The sequence below is a fragment of the Poecile atricapillus genome, chromosome 18 (assembly GCF_030490865.1).
Source record: "Poecile atricapillus isolate bPoeAtr1 chromosome 18, bPoeAtr1.hap1, whole genome shotgun sequence".
In the NCBI taxonomy this organism is placed as follows: Eukaryota; Metazoa; Chordata; class Aves; order Passeriformes; family Paridae; genus Poecile; species Poecile atricapillus.
In genome coordinates, this window is record NC_081266.1 from 5,114,447 (window position 1) to 5,140,753 (window position 26,307).

General features: G+C 41.2%; 1 protein-coding gene across 20 annotated transcripts in view; it reads left to right on the forward strand.

Annotated features, from left to right (window-relative positions):
• Positions 1–26,307, forward strand: part of MICAL3 (microtubule associated monooxygenase, calponin and LIM domain containing 3) — a 149,193-nt gene that overhangs the window by 88,607 nt on the left and 34,279 nt on the right. For 15 of the 20 annotated variants that reach the window (XM_058853043.1, XM_058853050.1, XM_058853047.1 and 12 more), the window contains 5 exons: positions 15,108–15,303; positions 17,949–18,187; positions 19,311–19,400; positions 22,443–22,580; positions 24,664–24,726. In XM_058853043.1, coding sequence (XP_058709026.1) covers positions 15,108–15,303; positions 17,949–18,187; positions 19,311–19,400; positions 22,443–22,580; positions 24,664–24,726 — 726 coding nt within the window. The remainder of the gene's footprint in view (positions 1–15,107; positions 15,304–17,948; positions 18,188–19,310; positions 19,401–22,442; positions 22,581–24,663; positions 24,727–26,307) is intronic. The other 5 variants (XM_058853051.1, XM_058853063.1, XM_058853057.1 and 2 more) reach the window with 3 other exon arrangements.

Sequence of the window (26,307 nt, forward strand, 5' to 3'; positions counted from 1 at the left end):
TTTCTGAATTTTCAGCTCTTCCTTGACAGATGGACTTGGAACAGTCTTTACCCCTATCAGCTTTATGATATGCTCCTTGGGGTGATGTTAGCCAGCCATGTTCTGTTGTAAAATGTTTCCCATTTCAGGCTCATATTTTCACAACAATGCATTTCTGTCCCTATCAGCAATAGGAAGTTCAGAAAGGGAAGACTGCCCAGGGAAACTCATACTTGTACAGCAATAAAAGGCAGGTCATGAGATATTTTGCTGTAGTTACTTGACCTGTGAAAGATTAAGAAATCAACTGTGATAGTATGAAAAACTGAAAAATGCAATACAAAGTAGAAATACTGGGGGTTTTTGTTTTAATACCACATAAATACAAAGTGTATATGATATAGGTATGCAATCTAAAAAGTTAAAATCCTCCTATGGATGTGCCTTAAGTGTTTTCAGGGAGAAATATTCAGAGCAAAGCCCTTCACAGCAGACCCTTAAACAAGTACAGGTGTATAACAGCAAGCAATATACGTGACAAAATTCTTTTGCTGACCTGGAGAGCTAGGAAAGAGTGGCTGTTTCCTCTAAATGGCATGTCCTTTAAAATAAATTATCTGAGCCACATTTGCAAAAGGGTCTTAAATGTCTGTACAAGTATAAGGAATATTTTTGAATGCATCCAATATCATTTGCACAGAATTCAATTTTGTCTGAAAAAATACAGATATGTATTTGTTTAGGAATTCTCCTTCATAAACATTGCCTCTATTGTTCAGAAGCATTGCCTTTTCACCGTTCTGCATACATTGAACATGCCTTACTTGTGAAAATGATTTAGCTCAAAGCAATACTGTTTGCTGTGCAAACAAACATCTTGATGAAATCCTTTACTTGGTCACTTCTTTTCATTATTATTCATTCACTTTTGGGTTTTAATTTGCTCTAGTTTGAACATTAAATTAGGGAAGATAACAGCCAACAAATTCTGTGGCATGACATTCTGTTTGAGGTGCCTTCATTTTAGACCACTGAACGTTTACAAATACATCCCACTCTTTTCCCTGCCAAAAAAATAAAGAAGAAAAAGGAAAACATTCACATTTCAGGATGGGCCACCAAATTGGGATGAAAGCTATTTCCTCTCCTAGCGTGCCTTGAATGTTGTCTGTTCTGTTTGGAGGAGCCAAGGCTGTGGGTTTGGCAGGACATGGCACATGAGACTGAACCCTTTTTTGGGGTATCAGAGAGCTGCAGAGAGATCTGATGGAAGATTGACTTCTCTCTGGAACATTTACAATACAAACTTAAGAACCAGACCCTGTATTTTTATAAGCTGAGGAGAGTGTAGGGGTTGCCTGATTAGAAGCAGGGTTCAGTGCCCAGTGAATCATCCCTCAGTTACAAGCCAGGAATGTGTTAGGATAAGTGCTTGACTGTTCCCAGTCCATCATGTTCCTTTTCAGTGTTCTTATCAGGATTTGGGTGCTTTTGGCATAAAGGAAAGGAGAAGGCTAAGGATTGGTGATTTGAAGCCCAGAAAATTTGGAATAGAAAAGGCATGGTGGGAAGATTATTTGTCCTTAAGAGTAGGAGATGAAGCTGACTTGATGGAGTTTCACTGAAAAATCCTGAAAAATGTTTTGAGGATGGAGAAGGATATATACACAAAATAGCAATGTGCTGAGTTTGTGCTCCTGGCTGGATCCTGCTAAGAACACTTTTTCTTGGGAGTTACTGGGCTCCCAACTCCTCCTCTTTCTCTCTAGCTTTCAGACCTGTAGACTTGTGCCACTGGAATATTTGTTGTTTGTATGTGTATATTCTGAAGGGTGATATGAATTTTTCTGGGCACTTTTAGAGCTTCATGGAATGTTTTTGTGTCTTAGAAAAATAGCATTAAGTTGGTGTGAAACAGTTGGATTTTTTTTTTTTAATTGCAGAAATAAAATGTGTGGTTTTTTTGAAAAGTGGAATCTTAGTAATACTATTTTGAGATTGTTTCCCTCAGAGAAAAGGAGGGACTGTGCATAAAATAAGTTCAGTGACAGATAATGCTCAAGTGAGATGATTTAGTGCTCAGAAAGGCTTCATGTCTCCACTGTATAGTCCCTTTGAAGACTTTGATTTATGCAGTTGTTTTTAACCTGTTTTTGTTTTGGGTGTGTGTGTCTCTGAATTATGTAACACGTGGTTTCCCTGTTGCTGTGAAATGGAGATATTTTTTTGTTCAACTGTGTGAAATGTTTAAGGGAATAAATTCCAAACAAACTTCAGGTTTCTGAGTTTTTCTTTGTCCTCCCCCTTGTCCCTCCACTGGTTCCAGGTGAGGGATGCTGCAGGGGATACAGAATTGGGGGACAGTGGAATGAATAGATCTAGCAAGTTCTAATACAACAGCCATTTGGGGAGCTCCATGGTCACTTCAAAGTACTACTTTTCAGGCTCTTTCTGTACTGTGGTGGTTTTTTAAAAATGTTGCTGTTATGTTGTTGTTTGCTCTGAGTGTAGGGCACACATTGCACAGACAGCATGACCTGCTGAGGACCTCCTTGCTAGATACTCTACTGCCTTGGCAAAGCTGATTTTGGATAGATGTGCTCTCAGCATTGTGGATTCACAGAGTTTGGTGTCTTTAGGAGGTTGTTTTGTGTGGCCAGAGGTCTTTGTCATGTTCTGTGGACAAGGCAGTCACAGCCATGGGGGAGCAGGGACACGTAGTGTGACAGGTAAGAGTCCTGACAGGCTTTGCTTCCTCTGCTTGGTGTAGCTGGGATGTTTTGGTGTGATGAAAAGACAGAAAATGAGTAAATCCTCAGTAGCCAAATCTTACATCTTGTGTTCTATCTGGACTGTTGTCCTTTCTGAGGAGAGCTGCACACAAGGAGGTGACCTGCCTTCCTCAAGAGCCTTTTCTGTGATGTTCTCACCATGACAAACAGACCTGGATCGTAGTTCTGAGCTGCATTTTCCTGCTCTCAAAAATACAATTAATTACTCTGCATTAGAGACTTGCTCTGTGTTTTTTCCTCACGTGCTTCTCCTGCTTCCTACTGCACCACCTGCAGCTAAAAGCTTGATTTAACAGATGATTTTTGAAAGTTCAGTTGTGAATGCTTTTGCCCAGAATAGTTACATTTAAATGGTACGTCACAGAGCTACAACCACAAACCAGTTCTGTTATATGTGTAATTTCCTTCTTTGGAGGAAGGTAATTGCTTTCTGCCTTCAAAATTGCCTGTAATTTTTCATTACTGTGTTAAGCAGTACCAGTTTTGAGGTTAAGATGGGCCTTCAGTTCTGAGGAGGAGCCATGAGAAACCAGTGTAAAACTTCACATGCTGCTGCATGAACTAGAAATGTCATTTTGATGAACCTCTCCAACAGCCTCCACTGTTCTGTATCAGGAAAGCTGTTTACTCTGCAGCTACATATATTCTCTCCAGAAATCAAATGTTTGCTTCATGAATTAAAAAGAAAAAAAAAAAAAGAATAAAGGATGAAGGGAGGTGCATTTTTCCCCATCAGAGTAGAAATCAGACATCCTTGCTGTACCAATATAGGAAGCCATGTTTTCAGCTAAAACTTGGAGTAACCAAGTGTAGCAGTGGTAGGAGAGACAACCCTCACCTCAATTTTCCTTTTAATTTACACAGACACCTCACACTTTGTGTTTCTATGCCTGTGGTTCTTCTCTAGTGTCATGACTTCTGTTACAAGGATGAAAAAGTGTAAGAAAGTACTTCTAAAATACCAAGTGAATAAAAATTTATACAAACTAAAACAAGGGAGTTGTAGTTTTACCACCTGCTTGTGATCAGCAGCATAATTTATTAAGATATGTAGTTGGTGATATATCTTAAAATGCAAGAAATAAGGGGAGGAAACCAAATTAAAAAACAAACAAAAACCCCAAACCAAAACAGCACCCAACCCAAAAATAACAAAACAAAAAGCCACAAAATCAAAACAAACAGAAATAATCTCAAGGGAAGGAGCAGATAATCCAGAGACAGCATCAAAGCTATTCTCCTGCTTCTTTGATGTGTATTTATGAAGGAAGGTGAATTAATTTCTGAGCTGATCCTGACAATGTAGAGTTTAGCTTGGGCTTTCCAAGCAAAACTGGGCAGATGCTCTTTAAGGATGAGATGGCACTTCTGTGCCCTGTTTAGTTGCTTACATCTTCTCTTAAAAATGTATGTTTAGTCTGACATTTCTCATGTTTGCTGTCATCCCAGAAGGCCATGTTTGCTTTTTTAGGAAAATTTCATAATCCTCCTTTCTGCTGTTACAGACATTTATCTGATGGCTTGAGGGTAGAAGTGTTTAAAAATAGGAATTTTTTACCCAAGAGATGTTTTGAATACTTCTAGGCTGATGTGAAAACACATCAGAACTGATGTGTAAACTATTTTTAATCAGCAGTAAGTCTTTTGGAAGCTTTCTTCCTGGAACTGTGACAGATTTTTACTATAACTATCTACATATATAATTACAAAAATTTTCCTAGTTTTAAGAAAAAATCCACTAAGGTGTGAACCTCTGGATTGCTTGGAATATTTGGTTGCTCTGTAAAATGTACACAAGAGAACGTGGTATAAGTGTAGATTATAGAAAAGTATGCAACAGAAAGAGGGAGCAGATGTTGAACATTTTTGGGGTATGTGGATCTTTTATTTGTGGCAAGTATTCCCCACTATATTTTCCAGCCAAAGATTTCAGCCTGTTCCATTTGCAGCACCTGATAATCTTGATATAAATGGTAGAAATCAGGTAAAGAAATGCTTAGTATCTAAATATTATCTGAGATCCAGTGATTATGGAAATCTGTTGGACATTCTCTCAGAGATATAATGGTTATTAGCTCAGTAGTTGAAAGAAGACAGCTGCTCACAGGTAGTGTTTTGAATCTGACCACAAATTGAACAGGAACCTGAAATCATTACATTCCACATTTTTATTATACATGATAAAATTTCAGCCTTCTGATGGGTTGTTCTTTAATGATCAAAATATTGTCCATTATCCCATGTGGAACTAGAAGTACCAGTTTCTATAAAAAATAAGCAAAATTTGTACTGAAAGATTTGAAAGAATGGTTTGGGTTGGAAGGGACCTTATAGATGGTTCAGTTTCCAGCCCTTGCCCTCGACAGGGGCTCTTTCCACTAGACCAAGTGGCTCCAAGTCCTGTCCAGCCTGACCTTGAACACCTCCAGGGTTGGGACATCCACATCTTTGGGCAATCTGTTCTGGTGTTTGATCACCCTCACAGTAAAGAATTATTTCCTGATATCCAATCTAAACCCACCCTTTTTCAGTGTAAAGCCATTCTCCAGTGTCTTACCACTCCATGCCCTTGTACAAAGTCCCTCCTCAGCGCTCCTGCTGGCTTGAAGGCCTCCACAGACTCTCTCAGCCTTTCCTCACAGGAGAAATGTTTCATCCCTCTAATCATCTTTGTGGCATCCTCTGGGCTTGTTCTGACAGATCCACATCCTTCTTACACTGGGGCCCCCAGGGCTGGATGCAGGACTCAGGTGGGGTCTCAGAGGGACACAATCCCCTCCTTCCCCTGCTGCCCACAGTGCTTTGGATGCAGCCCAGGACATGTTTGGATTTTTGGGGTGTGAGTGCACATTGACAGATCCACCAACACCCCAAGTCCTTCTCAAAACCCTCTCCTGCATCAGGCACTTCTTCATCCTCCTAGTCCCTGCCTTTGCCTTCTGTGATTTGAGCCTGGAGCATTTGCCAGTGAAGATTCCACTGCTACTTTTGGGTGGAAATAGCCTTGGTTTGGCTTGGTGTGATTTGCACAGTGGGGATCACCTGTCTGATCCCTCACAGTGAAATGGGAGAGGCCTGCTAGGTACAGGTGGCAAGAAATAAATGCCACAATGAGTAAATGATACAAAGTGTTATGTAGTAGATAAAATAGTTGAGGCTCTCTTTGTAACAACATCAAAGGGGTCACTGTTAGGATCATAACTGGACAATCAGTCTTAAATATTAATTTCTAAGTTACTTAACAAAAATAGAATAGTTCACTCAAAAAGTGGGAAATCTCATTAACCAAGGTCATGGTGATTTTAAAATCTAGTGTGGCCTTCTCTTTTTTTTCCCTTTTTTTCTCTGCCTCATCCCAGGTGGTTCTTTGGGGTACCATACCTTGAATAGCTTCCAGAACAAAATGTATGCCTGCAAAGTAATGTTATTTTATCCTCCTCAGAGCCTTCCCACACTCAGGTTCTTTCAGAGAATGGAAATGAGGCCAGGCAACAGATGATAGAGCTGATCAAAATACCAGGGAGAGAGCTCTGACATCCTAGATGATATCAGCAAAATGAAGAATGACTGGTAATAGGTTACTGATTTGCCAATGCTCCTGAGTGATAAACAGGCTTAAAATCCCAAAATAATTGTATCTCTAGTACTGGAAACCAGTACTAGAAACCACTTTGGGCAGCAGCAAAAGCGAATTCTGTACAAATATAAAGGATTTTCCTGCCAGAAGAGATGCAATAAGAAATATTGAGCTTAGCAGTGTTCCCTGGGGCTTGGATTAGGTGACCTAATAGCTCCTTTCCCCTGATTCTCTTCTCCACCCACCAGTGACAACACTGGCCATTTTCCAGGAGTCAAAAATAGCCACACTTTGGATTATTCTATACCTCTGCTGTAAAGAAAGGCAACTTTTCTGTATTGTTAAACCACATACTGAACTCCTAACCTTCATTACATAATGCTGCTACTTCATGCATCTGCATATGGGGAACACTGTTCCTCAAACATAACTTATACTGTCAGTTAGATGAATTTCTATTTGATTCCAAGACATGAGTATAAATTACAGATGACCTTGATCTGTGATTCTGGCTAATTATATTCACTTCTGGTTGCTTGCACTAAAACCAGAGAAAGGTCAGATCGATGCAATTGCCAGGTGTTTCTGAGCTCAGCCCTAGTGATGCAGTAAGCAACTGTTTTGTCAGTGTCTGTTTTGGGAGTTCTAGAAGTCTGTTTTAACCAAAATAATGGGGAGAGTGGGGCAAAACCTTGCAACACTCATAAGACAAATGTGTGAAATTTTCAATTTCAGTCAGTCCTATTTATTTTCACTATTATGAAGAGAACGAACTTCCATATTTATGGACAATATCTGAGAATGGAGAACTTAATTCTAGCTGGACATTGTGGAATGTGTGGAGGAGGACTTATGCCTTTATATGTTTGTTTCTGGGGTGTCTGTTTCAGAATCCCTTGAGTATTTTAGCTGTCAGCTGTTCCTATACATATTTATAGTGGTTTGGGGCAGGGAGGCTTTCTGCTCTTCATTGCTTAGGGAATCAGTAGATATCAGCATCTCACTGATTTTTGTTTCATGTGCTGTTGAATTAATGCTGGAAAACAACTTGGCCAGCACTAAAAGTGGTTCTTTGATAACTCTACTGGCTACTTCTTCCAGTAGAAAAAAATCAGAGGGTTTTTTGATTAAACACCTTTCTGTCTGTACACCTTAATCTCCCCATTTCTCTGTTTAGGTCCCCAGTTTGCTGGGGAGAATTTCTAGACTGATGGTGTGAGGATGGAGCCTGACATGGTAGCAGAGGTCTTGAGAATGTTGGTTGCTTTAAGGACAGCTTTATTGATCAGGTCCAGCATAAGCCAGTTTGCCTTTACAATTCCCAAAAGCTTTGACTCAGTAGAATACATCTTTTGGAAAGCTTAGTTGCTATTTACTGTTAGGATTGGTACGTGTGCATTACAGAAGAATTTTGGGAGGGCTGTCTTCAGGTTTGAGCACATTTTGAATGCTGTGCATGGATACTGAGTATCTTACTTGTGAATAGACTTTGTTTTTCTTATCATTCTCTCCTCTTTGAATTCAGGCCTTTTATATTTAGCAGAATGTGTGATGGATCAAATGGGAAACATCAGAAAACTCAAGATGTGATGGCTTCATAGTACAGCTGAGTAATTCAGGCTTTCAGAGGGTTTGGGAATACCCATGGGTAGTAAGAGAGAAAGTTGAGGCATTGTATCAAAATAACACTGACATTTAGTGACTGCTTGTTGTGGTTTAACCTCAGCTGAGTACCACACAGCTGCCAGGAGCAGAACCAGAAAGAAAATAAAACTCATGGGTTGAGATAAGAACAGTTTGATAATTGAAACAAAGTGAAATATACTACTACTAACAACAATAATAATTGTAATGAAAATGAGAGGAATAACCCCAAAGAACAATGCACAATACAGTTTTCTCCCCACCCACTGACTGATTCCCAGCTAATCCCTGAGCAGCTATCAGTCCCTCCTGGCTAAGTCCCCCCAGTTTATGTTGTGGCCATGACATTCTGTGGATGGAATATCCCTTTGGCAATTTGGGGTCAGCTGCCCTGGCCATGCTCCCTCCCAGCTTTTTTGTGCACCTGCTCACTGGCAGAGCATGAGATGCTGCAAAGTCTTTGACTCAGGGTAAGCACTGCTTAGCAACAGCCAAAACATCAGTGTGTTATCACACCAAACCTGAAACACAGCATGGTACCAGCTACTAGGAAGAAAATCAACTTTATACCAGCCCAAACCAGGATACTATTAAGTATTTAAATACAAATAAATTTGTTCTTGTGTCTGTTTGAGGTGTTGCATTGCCCCTGTTGTCTTTGAGGATGCGTTTATCCAAATTCAGGGCCTCCTACCAGGAAATGTGCAGTTCTGCAGTTTGTGATGTGAGACTGGGCAAACAAGCACCAACAAGAATGCAGCAAGTCTGTTGGGCTCTTGCCAGGGGTTTCCTGGAGGAATTTCCTAAAAGAGAAGTGTAAAAGGGCAGATGAATCCAGATTTAAAACTTTGAACTTCTTACCAACCCTTAAAAAATCCATTTCGTTTAACACCTTTCTGCAGGCAGTTTAGAATTGCCATGTACATGGTTTATGTGTCTGTTGCTGTGCAGTACAGAAATTGTTAACAGTATCTCGATAAAAATTTTTGAGAGGATTAAGGAAAGGATTTCAGAAGAAATCAGTTGCACTTATTTAAATGAAATGTCTTAATTGACTTAATGTTTGAATGTGTGCAGCATTTAAGAATGAGCCTCAATACCAAGATTTCCTTTCTCCTTGTGCACACAGTGCTGGGCACTTCCTTACATCAAAGTGGATTTTTTTGTTGACTTGAAGTGAAGTTGAGAGTGAAGTGCTTGGTGCTGTGCATTCTGGATTCTGTTTTTGGCACTGCCACCAGACTATTGTGAGATTGCCTTGCTGGTATTTAATCTCTGTGTCTGGACTTGTGCAGTGCCTCTACAGTACTTACCTACTTCCAAAATAGGTTTGTTTAAGTGTGCTAGTACTTGTAAAGCTTTTTGAGGCCCTTGGATGAGAAGTGGGGCTGGAATACAAACAGGCAGTTAATGGAACTGAAGTGGGTGAGGGTGAAACTTCTAGGAAAAATCCTGAAACTCAATGTGACATGAACACAGATGAAAAATGAGAAGCTAAAAATACTGCTGGATCTCGTTTGCTGCCTTCTCTATACCTCAGTGATAATGTTTGCTGAATTGATAGCACACTTCAGAAAACTTACCCCAAAAGGTATTTCTTAGAAATTAATTGCAAGGGAATATGAAGACTTCTAGCAGTTCAAACTCAGAGCTCACCACATGACTTTTAAACTCCCCTGGAAAAGTTCCCATTTTCCTTTGCAGCACTTGGTCATAGGCAATGTGCTGCTGTTTCTGTAGGCTTTGTTTTTTTTGACACAGTTCTCAACTGTGTGGAGATAGAAGTGATTGAAGTGTTTGGAAAAGACAAGTGAAAACAAACAGGTACAGCATTTCACATTACCACAAAACCACAAGCTTTGGGAAATGCATAATGAAGGTTTTCCTGAGAGTGTATTAATTCCTTCCCCCTTTTGCATGTGTTTCAAAGTAAACTCTTTAATTTGAATTTCCATAATTCCCCAAGGCCACAGCTGAGTCTATACAAAATACTGGACAAGAGATGACATGTACCTCAGTCAGATATTGAGATAGCAAGCTAAGGAAAGCAAGTCTAGAGGTAGCATGATTACTGAAAAATAGCTTCTAGTAAAATAAACAGGTGTTTTTTTCTCTTTGGGAAGAGTTCATTGTTCTCAGATTCCCAGTTCCCTCCTGCATCTTCAGCACTGGAAGTGTTGTGTCAAGGAGGAACCTTGGCAGGATTTCATCGAGCCCATGTGAGTAATGCATAGATTTTACAGAGCAAGGTAATACTGGAAGTGAATTGAGATGGGATCCTCTCTCAAGAGGAGCTTCCCAAACCTTCCAGGAATTGCCAGAATTGCTGGAATAGGTCACACTCATGCAGGCAAGGAGCAGTTCTGTTGGGAATGTTATCTCTGATCAGACACTTATCATTTCAGGAGGCAAGCTCTGTCAAAGCTGAGATAAATAAAGGCCTCTGGCAGCTTTCATGCACCAGCTCAGCAGCCTGTCCTGTTAAGAAAAACAGCTCCCTTCAGATGATCTATATAATGTTCATGGCCCACTGACTTTTCCAAAGTAAAGAATCAGATTTTAAAATGTGTCCTATTTTGGATGTTGTTTGTGGGTTTTGAGCTGATCAGTTGATTGTTCAAGAAGCTACACTTGGCTTTGAGGTAGCTCCCCTCTCTGGGTAGTAACACAACTTTTCTTCCTGGCAAATGCAGCCACATCAGCCCTTTTTCTCACTTGGAAGTTGTTGCTGACTTTTGTCTCTGATGCAGTGACCAAGTAGAAGGTCAGGTACTGGCTGAGTACACTCTGCAGCTGTCTCCTGCCAGCAAGCTACAAAACAGCCTGGGAAATGCAGTTTATTGGTTGGAGAGAGGCAGCTTTCCCCTCCAGAAGAGCTGTAGGTTTACAAGAACTGCATTGGAATGGACTTTGCCCATGCATTTAGCATCATATATATATATGTATATATATATATATATGGGAGAAATTAGTAGGTGGCAAGCTTCAAAATTCCTCAGTCTTATTTATATTTTTATTGTTGTATTTTTATGTTTTGAGGTTTTTTTTAAATTCTGATTTCAAATTAGTTGGTGTGAATTTTAGAGTATAAAATGGGGAAATTGTCCATCATCTGAACACTTCAGTGATACATGTATCTTACTCTTCCTTTCATCCCTTGTACAAGTGAAGTGCAGTGCTTTTCCTTCTGACACTGGATGGCTTCATGGTGCAGAGAGTTGGCTGTCAGTTTAATTTCCCTTGTTTCATATTTGGTAAGGATTTGGGCTTTGCAGGCAGCCAGATTGGCTAAATGCATGGCACCTTTTAGAAACAAAACTGACACGTGTAGCAGACTAAATAGTCTGTGTAGTGCAAATTCCTAGAAATCCCATGTTTAACTGGTAGTCAGTGGAGTTTCTGTGTCATATTCTCTGATGCAGAGATGTTTTCTTGGCAGAGTGGAGGGATGTGACCACTTTTGCATCTCAAGTGTACAGATATATAAATTAATAAGAGAAAACACTGGGAATGCCCTTCCTACTTTGAGATTTCGAGGCATGGAGTGCTTGTCAAGCTCACAGGTCATCCTGGCTTGACCCCATCTTTTTGCATTCACTCCCAAATTTGCCCTAAACCAGGACAAATACAGACTGATTTTCCATCTTCAAAGATTTTTAACACAGTTGCATTGAGTCACTCCCACTTACAGTTTGTGCTGTGATAGGATTTGTTTGATTCTCTGTGTCCCAGTTACACTGGGTCTTTGTGATGATTTGTGGTTAGAAAAACTCACCTGAAGGATCACATATGCTCATAAAATACATATGAACAGATGTCAGCTTGATTTTCTGTCCTTCTCTATGCTACAGTGATTGCTGCCAGTCTTTCTCCCCACACTAGATATTGGAGTATTGAAACAGCCTTTCTTTTAAAGAACTCTACTCCATTTAATTTAATTATATGAAAATTGTTTGTTTGGGGCTTTTTTGTTTGTTTGTTTTGTTTGATTTTTTTTTTCTTTGAGAAGGCTGACAAAAAGCCCCTAAGATAGTTACAAAACAAAAGGAGTGAAATAATATCAGATGGATAAAAGTTCTTGTTCTTTGGTTTTCAGAATTCTTTTTCTTGGGAACTTTGCAGCTATGTCAGGGTTTGCATCAGAAGAGAATAAGTTAAAAACAGCTTGTGGAAATACATTCCTGTTAAAGTAGCTGAGCCTTGCTGATGGCTCTGTGTATAAAGAGTTCTGAGTAGTACAAAACCTTTTTTTTAAATCATTATTTTAGTATATTCCTTGTTTGTTTCCCCTGACCTTGGTGCTAACCAGAGCTCTATGGTTTTTTTTACTGTCAGCCAAAGTAGCAGAGCAAAATTCGAGGTCAGTTCCTCTGTTAATGTGAGCTCAGGGTTGGGTAATCCAGCACAAATTGCAAAGATAGATTTGGCAGAGTTGGTATCACCATCGAGAGAAAGAATGAAATGAAATGAAATGTGAATCCCAGTGAAAAAGGCAGATCAGTTCCACTAAACTCTGCAAATCAAAGCACAACAGAAGGCTTAGCAGCAGGAAATGGTGCAGACCACAGCATCCCTGGAAATGCAAGGCAGTGTTGCCACCTGAGCAAGTTTATTTGTTTATACCATGAAGAAGCTCTGTAGTTCCAGCTGAAGGCATGGCAGGCACCTGCCCACATCGTGGAAAGGTTAAAACATATCAGGAAAGAGAGAATAACACTTCTGGCAGTTTATCTTTGAAGGGGGGGATTGGAAATAGGTGCCAGTAATTATGTAAAGACCTGTGTAATTTTGTGTGAAATATGAAGGTGGTACTGAGTGAGTAACTGTCCTGAAAAAAATCCTGCTAGGAATAAAGTGAGAAACTACAAAGGATGAAGAAAGGAAACAGAAGCTGTTTTGGACATTAAAATGTGTGAGGATATAGTAAATGTTGCCAAAGCTCGTGCTGGGTTAGACTTTGCAAAGGAGAGCAAAGCAAAGAGCTCTATTTCTTAAGCATTTAAGTAAAAGCATGGTAAAGGGAAAGCAGAAGTGTGTTCATAGTGAAGATGGAGCCAAAATAAAATACAATTTTATGTATAGTCAATCAGACATGGGAGCAAAAAAATCACTGTGTAGCAAGATTGGGAAATTCAGACTAATACAATGAAGCAAATAGTCTGTGTCTCAGAAGAGTGGGAGAAGTGTAAAAATGAAATTGTGAGCTTGGTGGTAACAATTTGTGATTAAATCAAGCTGTCCTGATGTACTTTGTCTCATTCAGGAAATGCTGTGTGACCACTGGGTAACACAAGTATGTCCTGCAGATAAAAAACCAAAAATAAAATAAATAAAAAACTTTAAAAAGTGATCTGAACAAGTACATATCAGTTAAACAGTAGATTTAACACCTTCTTTTAAGGAATAACTAAAAGCTGCTAGTTCTGCAAGGGAAGTCCTTTGACCTCATGCAGGTAAGTGCTATAAAATGTGGCATGGGTTCACCAGAGACTGTGCTGGACTCGCTTTTATTGACACCTGATACCTCCATGAGAGAAATTATTGTGCATTTGAACAGTCTGGACTTGAGTAAAGCACAGGAATGCTGACACATGGAAATTATTGTCATGTAATAACAATTATTATTGTTAATTAACAACAATACATGAAGTGCATACATGGAGTGAGTAGTTAAGAAGCTGGCCTAAATTAGAGATGAGAGGTTTTCTTAAAGGAGGAAATAATGAGGTTGGGTGTCACCTACAGACTGTGCAGTGTCCCAAAAAGTGATCTGGGGACTGATCTTTGTAATACTGTCACTAAGGTTACCAGCCCAAAACCAAAAAAACCCCAAAAAATCAAAAAAATAATAAGAATTTAAAAAAAAGGGAAAAAACCCTGCTAATGAAATTCAGGGCTGAGGCAACATTTCAAACCCTCATCAATGCAGAGGAGGACAGGCACAGCATTCACTAAGAGCTGCAAAATGTTGCCAACTGTTAGATTAAACTTAGTAACGTAATAGTGGAAAGTACCAGGTCACTAAGAAGATGCTGAGAATTTTTGCTACCAACAAAGTGCTTACCAGTTGAAATCAAAGAAGGGAAAAGATTTAAAGTTCATAAAAGCCACCAGTATTATGTGGTATATAAATAGGTAGGTGTGTTCTCAGCATGTATCTGATGAGAGATTTGTGTGTTACATTGATAAAGGCCTCATCTGGAAAGCCACGTTCACTTTTAATCACTCAGGTTCTGGAAAGATTAATCCAAACTGGAACAGGTGCAGAGCCCATGGGGATGATCAGTGCACTGAAGAGCTTATCTTCAGTGAGAAGAAGGCTTGGCTTGTTTAGCAAAACAAAACAAAAGGATGGAAATATTGGGCTCTGTGAATAGTAAATTGTGTAAGGGGTCAACAGCTAAAACAGCTTTCAACCTAAAATATTACAATTTTTAAAAATAAGTGGATGAAAGCAGGGTAGAATAAAATTCATTGGGTGTTACAGTGAATGAAGCTTCTCATTACTTTTCTACAACTGTCTGGTTCACATATCCCTGCAGTTTTTGGGGATTTTTGGGATTTTTGCTTACAGATGTCTCTCTGAGATTTGTCCCTGTGATTCATTACAAATTCTGATTGAAAAGCAAATTGATTCAAGTCTATTAAAAGTTTTAAAACTTGGCCTTTTTCATTCCTTCCCTCATCTTTAAGTAGTAACAGTATTGTTTTGCTCCTGAACTCTGTAGATTTCCCTTGGCTGGTGCCAGTTTTAACTCACAGCAGGGTTATCCCAGAGCATTCCTACTGTGTCTCAGATAATACATCCAGCCTGTGCCTAGGCCTTCCCGCAGAGACTTCATTGCATCTCTAGTTTTTGCAGCTAAAATGGCCCTGTTTCCTCTCTCAGCTAGGACATTTAACATTCTTTTTAGCATCTATTAGCCAAAACCACTAAGCTTCCCTTTTGCAGTCTGGCTTCCCAGTAGTGGCGAACAGGAAAATGACGTAAGGTATTCTCTCGCTTTATTTACCTCCCTCTGCCTCGTGCCCCTTTTCTCCCAACTGCTCAATTTTCTTAAAAACGTGAATTTCTGACTGTTGCATTTGTTGTTTGTTGCCTGGCTTGTTCTCAGGTTCCAGTGTGAACGGGCTGGAGGAGCCCAGCCTGGCCAAGCGGCTGCGGGGCACTCCCGAGCGCATCGAGCTGGAGAATTACCGGCTGTCCCTGCAGCGCGAGGAGGAGCTGGAGGAGGTCCCCGAGGAGACGCTGGCAGAGCACAACCTCAGCAGCGTGCTGGACAAAGGGACAGAGGAGGATGTGCCCAGCAGGTCAGCACACACTGCCCATCAGCTTTTGCTACACCCATTCCATCAGATTTTGCCTGCCTTTCCGTTCTTTTTAACTGTTGGCATTGCCCTTTTTAAAGTTTTTGAAACACAGAGACATTTCATTGTGTAGTTTCTGTTCTAGGAGGCAGAGGAGATGGGGAACTCTTTGTTCCCTCCATGTCTTATGAAGGATGGGTTGGGCTTTCAGAGTTCACTGAGGTGGCTGATGGAAATCAGGCAGAGACCTCACATTTTGGTGCACAGCTTTGCATCACACACACACTGCAAAGAAAGTTTACAGGAAACAGTATTCAAAGTATATTTTTTCAAAAGAGAGTTAATCTTATTTAAGTTTCAATAAGAAAAAATATTTATTTAGCAACTAAACCCAGACTGCACAGGAGTCTGAGGTGTGGGAAAGCACTTGCATGGCTTATTCATTGCTTTTAAGTTGCTGTAGCCCTCAGTGTGCCATCTCCAGTTTTGGTGTCGTGTCCTGCTTGCTATATAGGTCTGTATGGCAAGGGAAGAGAAGAGATTCATTGCCAGTTTGGGTTTCAGTTCCTTTCCTCAGCACCAAATCTGTGTACATACACATTTTTCTAATGAGATACTCAACTGCTTATGCAAATTCTATAGAGCAACCTACCTTGGTCCTTGATTTCTGGTTTATAGGAAAATACAATTTCAGCTGTTGAATCAATTCCTATGGCACAGGGTTTCCATGCTGAAAGGAATGCTCACTATACCACACCATCTCTCACTGCTGTCTTTCAGCTTCTCATTTCTCAGTATTCAAAGGTCAAACAAAAGCCAAGTGATAAATAAAAGCCAAAGAAGGTAAAGTGAGCTGTGTGGTGAAGAATTTGTGTCGTCACTCCTCCATGCGATAAGCCGGCTGGTGGAAGAGCAGCAGCTCATCCCATCCAGCAGCCATGGCAACAATTTGAACAGCAGTAAAACCTTATTGACAGCACACCAAGCCCCCAGCATGCAGCACCTGTCAGGTTTATTTCCATGCTAAAGGGTGGGACAATAAATCAGGGAGAAGGGGAACATCACTTTTTATCTCTGTGACAATATCTGTATAAAGCCTTTGGAATATGCTCAGGCCTCCATGCACCAAGCCCGTGGCTTGCCAACAGTGTTTGTATTCAGTATTTCACGTGTGAAAAGCAGGCAGTGTGTTAAAAATAACTATTGAGTTTATGCTGTGAAAAAGCAGCTTGTAATTTGAGCAAAATAATGTTATTTGTATGCAGACCAGTGAGGAGAATTTAAGAGCCTATGGACAGCAATGTGTGACAATCAGAGCATGAACAAAGTGTTTTCCTTATTAGATTTGCTATCAAAAACAGCCTCTCAGACAAGTAGATGAATAAAATTATGTAAATATGATGCTACAACTGTACAATTTGTATTTTATAGACCACCATGAAGTGTAAACTTCATTACTTTCAACTTGTTGATTTTCCCTTTCATTGTCTGCATGGAATGGGTTCTGCCAAAGGCCCGTGACTGTGGGCATAAGGAAACAGAAATACTATTCTCAGATTTTTCACCCAAACTTTCATTATTCTCAAACAGTTTTCTCCTTCAGTCAGTTGAATTGGGCCTTTGAAGATTTATAGGGGTATCATCCAACAGTTGCTCTAATTAATGCAGTTCTGTTATGACAGTGCTCTATTAAGGTAAATCAAAGCTAGAACACCTTTTCACCCTGCAGAGAGGATCTGTGTTGTGGTCCTCACTCATTTTCCAGTGACAAATGCAAACATCTCTGTCCTCAGTCTCTCTAGGTAGTCTGGCAAGTAAGTGAGCTAGATTAAATGTCACTGGATAAGTGGTTACATTTCCTGCCCCTGCTGCATATGCTGAGGAACTGTTAGATTAAACTGAGGTGATTTCTGAATGGCACTAATGATTTATGGCTTTGCATGGTTTAGACTTTGCTGTGGGAATAATAATCTCATTATTGGAATTATCTTTGCACTGCTTCCTACGGTTTCTTGCCACCATGTGCACTGTGTGCTTAACTGGATACATATTTCTGTCTGTGATGCAGAAAAGTGAGACATTTTGGGATTTTTTTTTCCTCCATCTCTCCTTAGTTCATATGCTGTATCCTTTGCCTGATGTATTTTGTATTCTTTCTACTCCCAAAGACTTCTCTGGTTCACAGAAGCAAGTGCCAAAATCATCTTGGGTATCTTAGCAGTAGCTTCTGTATCAAAAGACGTGGCCTTCTACATTCTGATCCTGTAAAGAACTCCTGAACCCATTTATCAAGAGCAATGTGATATGAAGAAAATTGTTTCTTTCTGTTGTATTCAATTGTCTTGAACTGTAACAATAAATGCTGCACAAATATTTGGACTTGGCTTCACAGGCACTTTTCTGCTGCCTCACCTTCTTTAAAAGCAGCAGGGCACGGACCACACTGCAGCCCACAGGTGATGCTGTCACTAAAAGGCCTATGAAAGGTTGAAAGCTGAAAATCAGTGTTATCAGGTTTATGTGTGTTAAAATGACTCGTTAATGATCTAAGACTGATCAAGAAAACATTGACTTCATAATCTTTAATATTATTATTTATTATTAGCAAAATAATAATTACTTTATTTTTTTTTTCTAAAACCTTACAGTAGTTCAGAATCTGAGATGGAGGAGGAAGATGAGGAGGAGGATGATGAACTACTGCTGCCTCAGCAGCCCCCTTCAGACTTGGGTGGTGTTCCATGGAAAGAGGCCGTTCGTATCCATGCCCTCCTGAAGGGAAAGAGTGAAGAAGAGATTGAGGCTGAGCAAAATCATGAGATTGAGTACAAATATGATGATGAAGAGGAGGAATACGAAGAGGAAGAAGATGAAGAGTCAAGTGAAGGTTAGCTTGGTTTGTCCTTTCTTTCTGCTAACTAGCAGGGAAAAATGAGTTAAGTATTTGCCATGCAGAATAAGAAAGATTTGCCTTGGGAAACTTTATTCCTTCTTTCACTTCTTAGTTGCTCTGATTTTTGAGGGAGTTATTTTTGAGGAAAGCTCGAGGTGGTTCATTCTGGATACTGAAGGACTTTGCCCACAGGATAGTTTAGAGTACTAGTAAGTACTAACACAGTATGGTTCCCATACACCATGCCAACATGTCAATTCACAGCCTTGTGCTGCTGTATTGGCTTATGGTTGTTTTTTGTTATTATTTGGAATTAGATTTGAATGTGCCCTTTGCTCTCTGACAGCAGGAGCTGGAAGAATTGTTGCTGCAGTGTTTTCAGTTTTAGAGTGCCTCACTAAGGGGTAGTGCACTGTCAGCAGGGCATTCCACAAGAAGGTGCTTGTAGCTCTACCAAGTTAAAAGATGGCCTTGAGAAATAAGGGAGTTCAGATTCCCGTTTTAGCTTTGAAAGCTTTGACAGATTTCTATGGAAAACCTTAGGGAAAGACTCCTTCCCCTGTGTTTGTCTCAGTCATCAAAATGCAAAGTTTGTGCTCAGAATAGACATGTTTCCAGTGTTTCACCACCATGCCAAATTTCTCACTGCTCTTGTCTTTGTCTTTATACTCACATTTCCTTTTTGAGGAGACTTGTAGACTCCAAAGAGCTTTTTCGTAAAGGTCTTTGGCTGCCTACTGCGAGCAGAGGTCCAGTTTTTTGCGTCTTAGTGGCAGTGTCGTTGATGAGCTCAGCAGGCTCCTTAGCTGCTTTCTCAATATAGGAGCTGAGTGTCCAGAGTCTGTGGAAATCAAGACTTCTTTCTAAGTATGGTAGCATGCATGTTGTGTGTTCAGTCTGCTGAGCAGTGGTGTTCTTGGACGGATGTTGTTTCATTCGAGCAGTTTTCCTGTCAGGCCCTTGGAACACAGCGGGAGCGCAGGGAGTTGCAGCATTTCCAGGCAGTCTCTCTTTCTGATCCTGTCCTCTCTCTTTCTCTCTTTCCCTCTCTCCATGGCTTGTGTGTGCACACGCGTGTCTGGTGTTAAATGTGGATGTGTGCTTCCCTCTGCTGTAGAGGGGGAGTATAACCCTTGGGAGAGAGAGCTGCAGCAAGGCCTCTGGCTCCAACGTCTCTCAGACGAAGAGGACTCGGGTACACCTAAAGGTACCCCTACACTATCCCCACTTCCACTTCCCCACAGGAGCTGGGAAGGTGTTAAAGAGCAGGTCCCACATGAAGAGTTTCTGTGTTTTATTTAATTGTGTTACCAGCTCCCTCAAAACTGATTCATTGGTTCGAGGGCCATTAATCAGATTTGTCATTGCCACTGGTTTTAGGTTTTAGCTTTATCACCTGCTGAGTACCTCGGGATTTCTAGAAAACCTGGACAATTTGCTACTGTAATTTGCATGAACAATGACTTCCAGGTTATAAGGAGTATCAGATTTGTTCTGTACTTGCAGACTTGTTGAACCTGTGCATTATCTCAGACACATGGGACACATGAGAAGTACTGCCTTTAGACTGCTTATGTCAGCAAATTTGCTTTTTTTGTTGTCCTCTGTGTGTGTCTGTCTGTGGGGAGAGTCTGGAAGGAAACTAATCAAGCTACAGCAATCCCTCAAGATTCTTCAAACAGTTACATAACAGCAATAAAATTAATCAGACATTCAAATCTAACTGGTTGCATAATTTTCCATGATGCATTCTCTTGCAGTTTATTTTTGATTGTTGGTTTTTTGGTAACACTTGGTCCCAATAGCTTGTTAATCTCTTTTTCCCTCATTGTGGTTCATTAGAACCAGAATATATAAGAGGAAAATCCAAGTACCTTCCTGCATGTAAGGGGAGGCATATGCAGTTGTCAAACTGCATATTTTACAGTTTATGGTTGTAATAACAGTAGCTTGGCTTCTGACTTTTTTTTTTTCCCCAAGAGGAAAAAAAAAGGAAGAAACATAATTTTTTTTGCCATTTAACTTTTCTGTGATAAGAATGAGAAGTATTAGTAAGGTGGCTGAAGGGCATACATGAAGAAGTTCCTCCTGTTGCAGTTTCCAGGGTGCTTCAGACCTGACTCTGGAGTTGGTTTGCAGGTGGCTCCTTACTCCAGTAAAGTGCAACCATTGAACCAATAAAGTGAAAACACTGAGCCTGCCCACAGCTTTTAAAGTTCTGGTGGGTGCTACAGTGGAAATGGAGGAAAGCTGCCATTCCAAATCTAAGTGCAATTAATGTTCCTGCAAAGCTTAGCAGGCAGTCCTGAGGAAAGGCCATGCTAGGTGTTGTTTGAAATTCTCAAGCACTTAGACATTAAAGAAGTGTTAGGTTTGCCTCTAAGCCAAGCAGCAGCCTTTGATGTCTGGCTGTGCTGCTCATTATTTATTGCAAGAGGTGAGAGGGACAGGACAGGCTCAGGCCTCAGTCCAGAGGCTTGTGGAGAAACTAAATGTTAGAGTGGCCTAAATCCCAGAGCAATCCACTTTCAAACATGCAGATCATGTGGGACCTGCTCTTTCCGAGCCTTGCTGAGTGACTCTGTTCTTCTCAGCCATTGCTGGCAAACCTAAACCTTTTAACCCAAAAGTCTGTGTGGCGATGCAAACGCTAACTCTACTCATCCTGGGGCCTGCATGCGAGTGCTTTGGTTCGGAGTGGGAACAGGATCCAGGATGGCCACTGCCTCTGGTAGCCCTTGTGGTTGTGCCAAGTGATACAAAAACTCTCTGCTGAGGCCACAGAGACATAAAGCTGTGGAATACTTGGCTACATTGTGAATCCTGCTCTGCATTTGAGTTTGTGCCTCTGAGCCCGTTTCCCTTTAATGAGCGTCTGCTGATTCTGTCCTTCCTGCAGTTCCTTCTGCCTGTTTCTTCTGCGGTTTTAATGCCAAATCTCACACATAGTCATTCCTGAGACGGAAATCCCAAACACTTTGTCATGTCTGGGGAAAACATGGCTGGGAGAGAGGAACTTGTTAAAATGAGACAGCAGGAAATAATGAATGCAAGCTCTAAATGCTGCTAATGTGTCTTGTTTCCTTCAAACACTAGAGCACCATATGAAAATCTAACTGCTTTTGAGGTTCTAAACTGCTGCAACCATGCTTTGCCCTACTCAGTGGTAATCCAGTTGTGAAAATTGACTTCCTACTTTATAAACTAAGTGGGCATTTTCCTTTCAGGCTGAGACATTTGCTTTTGAAGACCACTCCTGCAGACACAGGAAACACCTGTCCCTTGCAGAACCAGTTATTTTGTTATGGATAAGTGAAGCCTGGGTTACAGAACCAGAGCTGACAGCAATAGAGACAGGGTCTATAAATTTAATACCTCAGAGGAAGTGCTCCCAAGGCAGGTGTTGTGCAGAAGTTAAACAAGCTCATCAATTGATTTAGGTGCCCATTGTTCTCTTTGACATTCCATAAGTAGCTGAGCTTTGTGTAGGCAGGTAATTGAGGAGTAATGCAATTCCTCTTAAACAGAATAATTTGTGTGACAGGAATTCCCTTCTGGAGAGCTGTTAAGTCACAACCAAAATTCTGTTACCTTTCAGAAAAAAATTCTCCCTTTGAACAAGTCAGTACAAAAGATCCAGGAGTAAACAAAGCGGTGTTTTAGGTGCTTAAATTAGCATGTGCCCGTGTGTGCATACACACGTGAAACTCTCAGATCCATCATATTATTAAGAATAGAGTAGAAAGAAGTGCCTAACCCAATAGCAGAGAATGAAAAACCTTTTGTCTTGGTGCATCAATCAGATGGAGATTGTCCCTCACCTTTACCAGCAAGACATGTTTGGCAATAATCACAACGAATAGGCTGAAGGAGCTGGAAATCTCTGCTCAGTTGGTATTTACATACCACATGCTGTTGGACAGCCAGAGAACGTCTTTCATTTCAGCGGAGCTTCTTGCAATAGCCACGATGTCTAATGATGTTTTTAATAGCATCCCTCTGCCCTTGGAATGGCGTTACTCGGCTTGGATGGGAGGCGTGAGGAGCGCTGTGTTGGTGTACGCGTGCGCACACGATGCTGAGCTTTTTCTGTCTGTCTTGCAAACTGATCTTAGCCAATAATATTTTCTTTTCTTATTTCCTTTCCTATGATGTGCTACCTTTCCTTTCCACTGTTCTCCCATCTTTTCCTCCCTGCCCTTCATACACCCTGCCTACAACCTGTTATGCCGTGCCCTCCTCCTGCTAGCTGGAAACCTTAGGCTGCAGCAGATTGTAAATCCGGTTGATCCTCTGGAGATCCTGGCTGATGTGCACTGGACACACATCCGTGAGAGAGAGGAGGAGGAAAAAATGGTCTCAGCCTCAAAGTCCTCCACCTCCAGAGGTAATCTCCCCCAAGCCCCACACCATCGGTTCTTGGATCACAGTTGCAGCTGTTTAACTCTGTTGCTTCTGCGCCCTTCAAGAGCAGTGACTTCAGCAGGGGCAGCAGTGATTGAAAGGAACTGCTCTCAAATTGCACTGAAATTACACTTGGTTAAATGTTTTGCTTTTCAGGTCAGTGTCTGTTTAAAGTTGCTGCTTTCTCAGCTCCGTGACAGTGTGACTTCTGACCTCTTTGTCTGCCTGCTTTGACTCCATAGCATTTTTCCTCACCACATATGATTTGGTAGTGCTGGCATTCAGCCCTCTGTAACTGGCTAGGGATGCTAATAGTGGTAGTCTCGTGCTTTTTGTGGCTCTACACTTTTTAGGGAAAGCTCAGGGGCTGTGTTGTGTAGCTACAAGAGCACAGATTGAGCAGATTCAGCTTCTGTATAAAGCGTATTTCTGTGCTGCTTCTTTTCCAAGTGTGCAACTGCATCTGGTATTAGCAGGGGATGATGGGAGTCAAAGGGCAAATCTGATCAGTGCAGGATTTGACTCCCTGTGTTTAAGATTTGAGAGTATATCTACCTCTAATGTACAAGTTACCAATTACACAAAGCAAAACTTTGGAGGGGGAAAATGCTGATAGTTTAGATTTCGTGTGAGTCCCTGATGCCCTTGTTCTAGGCTATGTTACACAGTGTCTGAAGGTAAGTATGTCAGAAGCGCTTTATTTGTGGGCTTAAATCAAAGTTCACCCTGCAGGGGGTGAGCAGTGCTCTTCTCTCAGTCTGCAACCATGGTGACAGGGTTGTAGAGGGAGTATATCTGCTGTGAGAAGCTGTGTCTTTCACAGAAAAAATTAATTCAGGTTAAAAATCTAGAGCTCTTGATTCCCTTCTATTCCAGATAATTATCTTCTCCTTACAGTTTTAGATGTTTGGTATAGGGGCTTTTTTAATCCTGGTCTGGCTTGATACACAATTCCAGATCAGTATGGCAGTACTTATATTTGCAGCTTGTAGAATGCACTGGGATTTTCTGGTGTGAAATCAGCTCCCAACAAATAAGAGATGGGTATTTTGATCCCACTGCAGCCACAGAAATAGGCTGTGTTCAACTGTCTGTAACTTTCAGTATTGCTAGTGTTTAATGTTTAAAAAGCACTAAGAAAAAAATGTTAACACAGTTTCCTAAGTTTACAACAATTAAGGTTACTTGTGCTTCTGCTTGGGGTTTGCATCACTCTAGTATCCAAATTTTTATTTTAATTTGTATTTCATAATTCTTACTTTTCTGGAGTACTTTTTATGGAGTACTATTACAGTTGCCAGCAGTAAGTGATCTTTCCAAAATTTATTTAGTGATCTTTCCAAATTCCTTTGGGAAGAGAGTCAGTATTTCCTTTCTGTCCTCTGAAATTTTCTTTCTGTCCCCTGAAATTGGGCCAAGGTAGGACTATCCTGATTTCTGATTACCTTCTTCTGTTGCTTTGTCATACGGTAGAGGCGTGTGCAGGTATTATCAGCAGTTTGGGTATTCAAAAGGCTGTTTGTGGACAGGCTGTAAGTTCAATAGATTGTTCCTGGCTGAGGAGCTGTATTCTGTGATCTGAGGTGTTTGGAGAGCCCACTGGCAGCAGCAGTGACGAGGTTTGATGTGACAGCCTGGGGCAGTGTCACAGTTACCAGAAGTCCCTCTCATTCTGCTTTGGGAGCTCTTCTTCATCTGCTGGGCAGTGCAGGTTCTGGGACCCCTGGGACCCCTCTCCCATTGCTCAGCTCTTCCTTCTCTGTTTCCCTCCTCTGCAGAGCTCCAAGGGGAGCACGGTAGCAGCAGCCTGCTGGTCAGATGTGCTCTTCTTCTCACTGTGCCACACATATTTCCTCTAACATTACAGATCCCAAAGGCAGATTAGGCCCCTGACATTTCTGTGTTATCTCTATTTAATTCTCAAGCCTGGAATCGGTTGTTTGAAATCTCATAGGTTTTATTCCTGTATTTGCTGCTGAAAAGTTTCCCTCTGTCACTCTTCTGTTTTAGACTCTGACTGATGGTCTAATTTTGCCTTCTTACAATTTATTGTTTTTTAAATTCAGCATCCGACCTTCCCTCCGTACGCCATGAGGCGGTACAGGCGTGGCTGGAGACGGTCCCTGGAGGTAGTTTGGTGATGTTCTATGTATTCCAATGCACAATAACCCTTCAGCAGCTGAGCTGCTACTTTAACCCTGGAACTTACGGCCCTGTCGCTGCTGCATGAGTGGATTGGAGGGGGGGTCGGGGAGTGTGCATGCCAGCCTTGCTCAGGCAGCCCCTTCCTTCTCGCATGAGCTCCACACTCATCGTAACCCCCAAAGGCAGGCCCAGGACAGCTCATCCTGGCTGCAGGGACAGAGGAGGGATCCAGCTGAGCGCTTCCATTTGCTTTGCAAACTGAAGATGGGGCCAGTTCTTCTTCCCCCAACCTGTACACTAAAAGAGCGTGGGGCTTTCTTGCAGTTGAAAGGTTAAGTGGCAGAGAGCACTTAAATAAATTGCATTTCTCTGGAGCAACTGCAAACTGTAGTTATGTGGTGAAGAAAACAGGAAAGCAGAATAAATCAAAGCTAGGATCTCTAGGAATAGTGCTGGTTGTTGTATCTCTTCTGACCTGGCATTCACTTTACTCAGGAAAGTTGAAGGATGGTAGAGCTGATGAGCCTAAAGATTCTGGGATGCCAGTGAGGGTGTACATTGTGTAAAGCTGTGAAGGTGTCTAAATCAGTGGAGCAGTCCATGCTAGTTAGTTGACCTACAGCTGAGTTGCTTTGGCACATCAGAATAGCCAGCTTGCCTTGAAAACTTTGCTTCTGCTGCTGCTTTGGCAAGTCAGGAGTGTTTACAAGGTGTCTGCACACGATGCAGGCTGCTCACAGCTGCCAGCTAATACCAACCAAGTGCTGATCCCAGTTTGTGGCTGCCCTAGTGTGTAACTTCTGAGTTATTGTGTGACAGCTTTTGGCCTCTTGCTCCTTATCCTAACTGCATATATGTACATGCACAGTACATGTGCCATATAACCAGCCACCTGCAAGCTTCCTGTGTCCCTCAGAATGGGATCCACCCTTGCACCAAGTTGTTACTTATCGATGCATCTGTAATCTTCCCTTGAGTTTTTTGTACCAACCCATTTAAAACCCGATTTTCTCCTCTCTCTCCAACACAATCTCTGTGTGTCACGTCCGTTCATGGTTTCTGGATCTGAAGACTCACACATACGTGGTGGATTCAGAATATTCTTAACATCACTCATGTTTTTTGCAAGTTTTAATTAAGATTACTCACATTTGCTGTTACCATAAAGCCATTCCATGACATTATCATTTCCAAAATAACATAAGCTATTGCATACCTAAGCAACAATCAGACTGGGACATGGTTTGTTTTTGTTGAGTAGATTTATAAATGCTCCTGTGGGCAGTCCAGCCTTTGCCACATGATTCAGTTTTCCTGTGCTTAGCATTGGTGAGGGTGTGGATTTGATAATCCTCTGATGTAGAGGAATAGGAATATCACACATGTGTGGAACTGCCTCTTCACAGGAGCTGACAGAAAATAAACTAATCCATGCATTTGTCTGTCTGAATAATACTACAGAGCACAGAAAAAAGGAAATTCTCAGGTTGAAACCCCCTGCTGAAGGCTGACTTTTGAAATAAGCAAAAACCTGTATTAAAGGAGAGGCTGCAAGACCTCAGTTT